Raw genomic sequence first — 3,935 nt, forward strand, 5'->3', positions numbered from 1 at the left:
ATGTTAAAATAACTCTGTAGTAGGCCATGTGTCTGTACATGCAAAATACCACATATGTAGGACACAGCACAAAGATGTGTCTTTTAGAACTCAAATAGAAGATACTGTTATTGTACAACTCAAATGGAACAAAATCTTCATTCTTGCAATGATGAAAGGCTGAAACAATCAAAATGGCTACACTGAGGTCTCTGCAGTAGGGTTTGGAGAATATGTTCACAGATATCAACCAGCGGCTCCTCTAATCAGCCTGACGCCAAATTGGGAGTCATGATACAGTTTTGCTTCATCAATGTACTTCTGCATTTGGGAACCCATGGAATTACTTTCCAAAGTTAAAAAAGGAACTTGCAAATAAATAAATATATATATATATATGTATGCTGTTGTCTTTTGCTCAGTGTTCCATGATCTTCTACATGTCTCTTATCTTTGAAGTATGAAATACTGCTTCACAGTAACTGTGATAATGGTAGATACTGCTTACTGTCTTGTAACTTCTTCCGGGAAGAGGGCAGCATAGAAGAGGAAACCTTTTATTGTAAGCTTAGGCAATACATTTTAAGTGCAGGTGATGCTAAATATGTCCAGGGGCTGAGCCGAGCATAACACTGGCACAAATTAGCCACTGCTACCACCCAAAGTATTGCTAGTACATCAGGATGCATTGGGATGGTTTCCCTCAACAATTCTACCTTTATTTAACATGTTAAAAAAATCGTTTGAGACCCCCAGTCGGTTGCCCATGAAAAGGAAATGTCTATATACGTGACTAAAATATCATCTCTTTTGCTCTGTGGCAATTCACCCGTCTACATTTTCATTTTTTTCTTTTAGTTCATCATTTACCTCAAATAAAGGAGCAGCTCTTGGCCAATGGGAGAACGGAACGCAACTCCTGTGGAGGTCTTTATTCTTCTAGGCTTCTCTGATCTTCAGGACCTGCGGGCTCCCCTTCTTGTTGGATTTCTGATGATTTACTTGATGACCGTCGGAGGAAACCTGCTCGTCATGTTAGTTATTTACTGTGACCCACATCTGCACACACCCATGTATTTCTTCCTCACCATCCTGTCTTTCATTGACATAAGTTCCATATCTGTCACATTCCCAAAAATGCTAGCCAGCTTCTATTTACGAAGCACAAGTATCACCTTCAAGGAGTGCCTGCTGCAGGTATACTTTTTTATTAGTCTGCTTACAACGGAAATGTTTCTCCTGACCATTATGGCTTATGACCGCTATGTTGCCATCTGCAGTCCCTTGCATTACACTATGATCATGAGTAAATCTGTGTGTTTTAGAATGGCCACTGGGGCCTGGATTGCTGGCTTCATGGGACCAATATCTCACATTGTCTTAATAGCAACATTTGATTTTTGTAAGACTCATGAAATCAATCACTTCTTCTGTGACCTCACAATCCTGCTGGAACTCTCTTGTACCAGCACAAGCAATGCTGAGATAAATATTTTTATACTGAGTTTTATAGTGGGGGTTTTCTTATGGGCATTACTCATTGTATCATATGTCAAAATCATATCGGCCATCTTGAAAATCTGCTCTGTGACAGGGAGACACAAGGCCTTCTCCACATGTGCCTCCCACCTCACCGTGGTGATTCTGTTCTACGGAACCCTCATGTTTGTCTATGTGCGCCCGGCCTCAACATACTCAGATACTCAGAGTAAAATATCCTCGTTAGTCTACATCGCTCTAATACCAATGTGCAACCCCATTATTTACACCCTAAAAAACAAAGAATTTAAAGATGCCCTGAAACGAAAGAGAGGAATAACATGATGGCATTGAGAACTAGACAAAACCATTCAGCATTAATCTAAATTAATTGCAATCATATTATTTAGTAATGTTACATAATACACTGTTTTGAAACTCTCAACTTGTACTGCAATAAGTCAATAAATGCACCACAACATGCACACAGTGATTATCTGCAACCGAAATCTCAAAGATACAACAAAAGAAGACAGGAAGGAGTGGGTCTCACTTAGCAGGATCATTACATGTCCTTTTGTAGAGCATTGATAACAGCCTTTATGTTACCAATGACATGGGTTACACTGGGTATTGCTAGATTACTCACAGCTAATTTGTATTACACAAAGTCCTACTTTTCCATGTTCCATTCTTCACAGTAGAGGTGAAGCATGCCCTTAACACAGGTAGCCCCCTTTCTTTGAAAAAAAAAAAAAATTGGCTGCTCTTGTGGCTTCTTAAGAGAGAGGAAAGGTCCCTAACTTCAACACCACCTGTACATGTCCCAGGAGATGTAACCAATCCAACCTCACACATTTGTATTCAATCTTCTCTTGCTTGGTGACACTAGAGATTAAGGTGTAGATGTGAGAGCTCCAGCTGATTTAAGGAAAGAACCAGGTCTTGGCTGAGTAACACATTGGATTAAGTTTTGAGGGTGGAAAATGAGTAGAACTCAGTTTGAGGAAGATACTAGTGAAGGAATCTTGGCATTTCCACATTGTCCCTCTTTATTGTCTGAGACCTCCTGAAGAGGAAATGGCAAGCAAGGTTTATTACGGCAGAGCAACCAGAAAATTGCTCTAGAATGGTATAACACAAACCAGTGCTCTTTGATTTATTTCAGATCAAGCCAACACGTTTTGGTCCAGTCTTTCTATCCACTGTGTCAAATTCAGATGCACCACTTGAAAAAACAACAGTTGGTCGTTTTAAATGAATGTGTTGTTATAATGCATATAAAGGCAACACCATTTTTGGTCCTGCCCTGAGATGATCACAGAGGGGAACGAAGGTACAAATTGACAATTGACTTGTAAACAGCTAGTGTCTACATCAGTGGTAATGCAACCGCCATATAGGGTACAAAAGGTTGCGCTACACAAGTAGGGTAAAAAGAGGTAGAGTGCAATTACCAGAGTTCGAGGTTGCAGAATACATAGATAGGGTTACACAAGCAGTATAGACATGAGCATGGTTAGAGGTAGAATACATGTGTAGGTTATACTGTATAGCAGTATGCAATGCACTAGAGATGCAGAACACTGCACTAGACACGAAGAGCACTAAGGCGGGAGAGAAAGAACCAGAGTGCCATCATCGTTTAGACAGAACACTGAATGGCCTTCATTCAGAAAAATTGAATCTTGACACTAAAACTGCCTAGCACATAATTTCATGCTTCATGATGTTTACACAGAAGCCCAGCCATCTAAGTCAATGCAGTTTAACATCACACTAGATAATATTCCCCGGCAGAGCAAAAGATGCAGCTATAAAATGAACAATGCACAGATAGCCTTGATCGCCAGGTGCCAACAGCTACCATGAAAAATTATCTCATAAGAAATAAACACATAGTGTTCTCAGTGGTTCCTGGACAATAGCACACACACAGTAGGATAACATGAAATTCAATAAATAGATGAAAATGAGTTCTGAACAGTGGTCGCCTACCATGTGGGTGTTGATTTAGACACACCAAGGACACAAACAAATTGACAGATACGCTCTCGGACCTGGGAACTAGTAGGGAGTGACTTCTTCAAATTGGTTTACATTAGCCATACGCTCTCAGACCTGGGAACTAGTAGGGAGTGACTTCTTCAAATTGGTTTACAGTAGCCTGTTCCTCTCTCCGTCATCACCATGCACCCTGGTACTACATTAAGGGGTCAAGGTCAAATGAGCAATTGCTGACCAATCAGGACCTTGTCCGCTATGTTGGCTAGTGTATTATAGTGCCACCAAATTACACGCTAGAATGAACTGCACATTTTTAAGTAGGAGCCATCAGTTGTGTAATACTCAACAGTAGTAACCTTTGCTTTTGGAATGCATACAGATTATATCTCACTAACCAATAGGATGAGTTAACAAAAGTGTGTTTTTTATTACTAACCATGATGTCATTTGTGACACGTTTTTTTTCCATA

At 40.1% G+C, this 3,935-nt stretch overlaps 1 protein-coding gene across 1 annotated transcript; it reads left to right on the forward strand.

Annotated features, from left to right (window-relative positions):
* The first annotated feature begins 876 nt into the window (after positions 1-876).
* Positions 877-1,803, forward strand: LOC138579732 (olfactory receptor 5J3-like). Its single transcript, XM_069649969.1, has one exon. The coding sequence runs from the start codon at positions 877-879 to the stop codon at positions 1,801-1,803; it is 927 nt and encodes a 308-aa protein (XP_069506070.1).
* Positions 1,804-3,935: the final 2,132 nt, after the last annotated feature.

The sequence above is a fragment of the Ambystoma mexicanum genome, chromosome 3p (assembly GCF_040938575.1).
Source record: "Ambystoma mexicanum isolate Mex_15411 chromosome 3p, UKY_AmexF1_1, whole genome shotgun sequence".
Lineage (NCBI taxonomy): Eukaryota > Metazoa > Chordata > Amphibia > Caudata > Ambystomatidae > Ambystoma > Ambystoma mexicanum.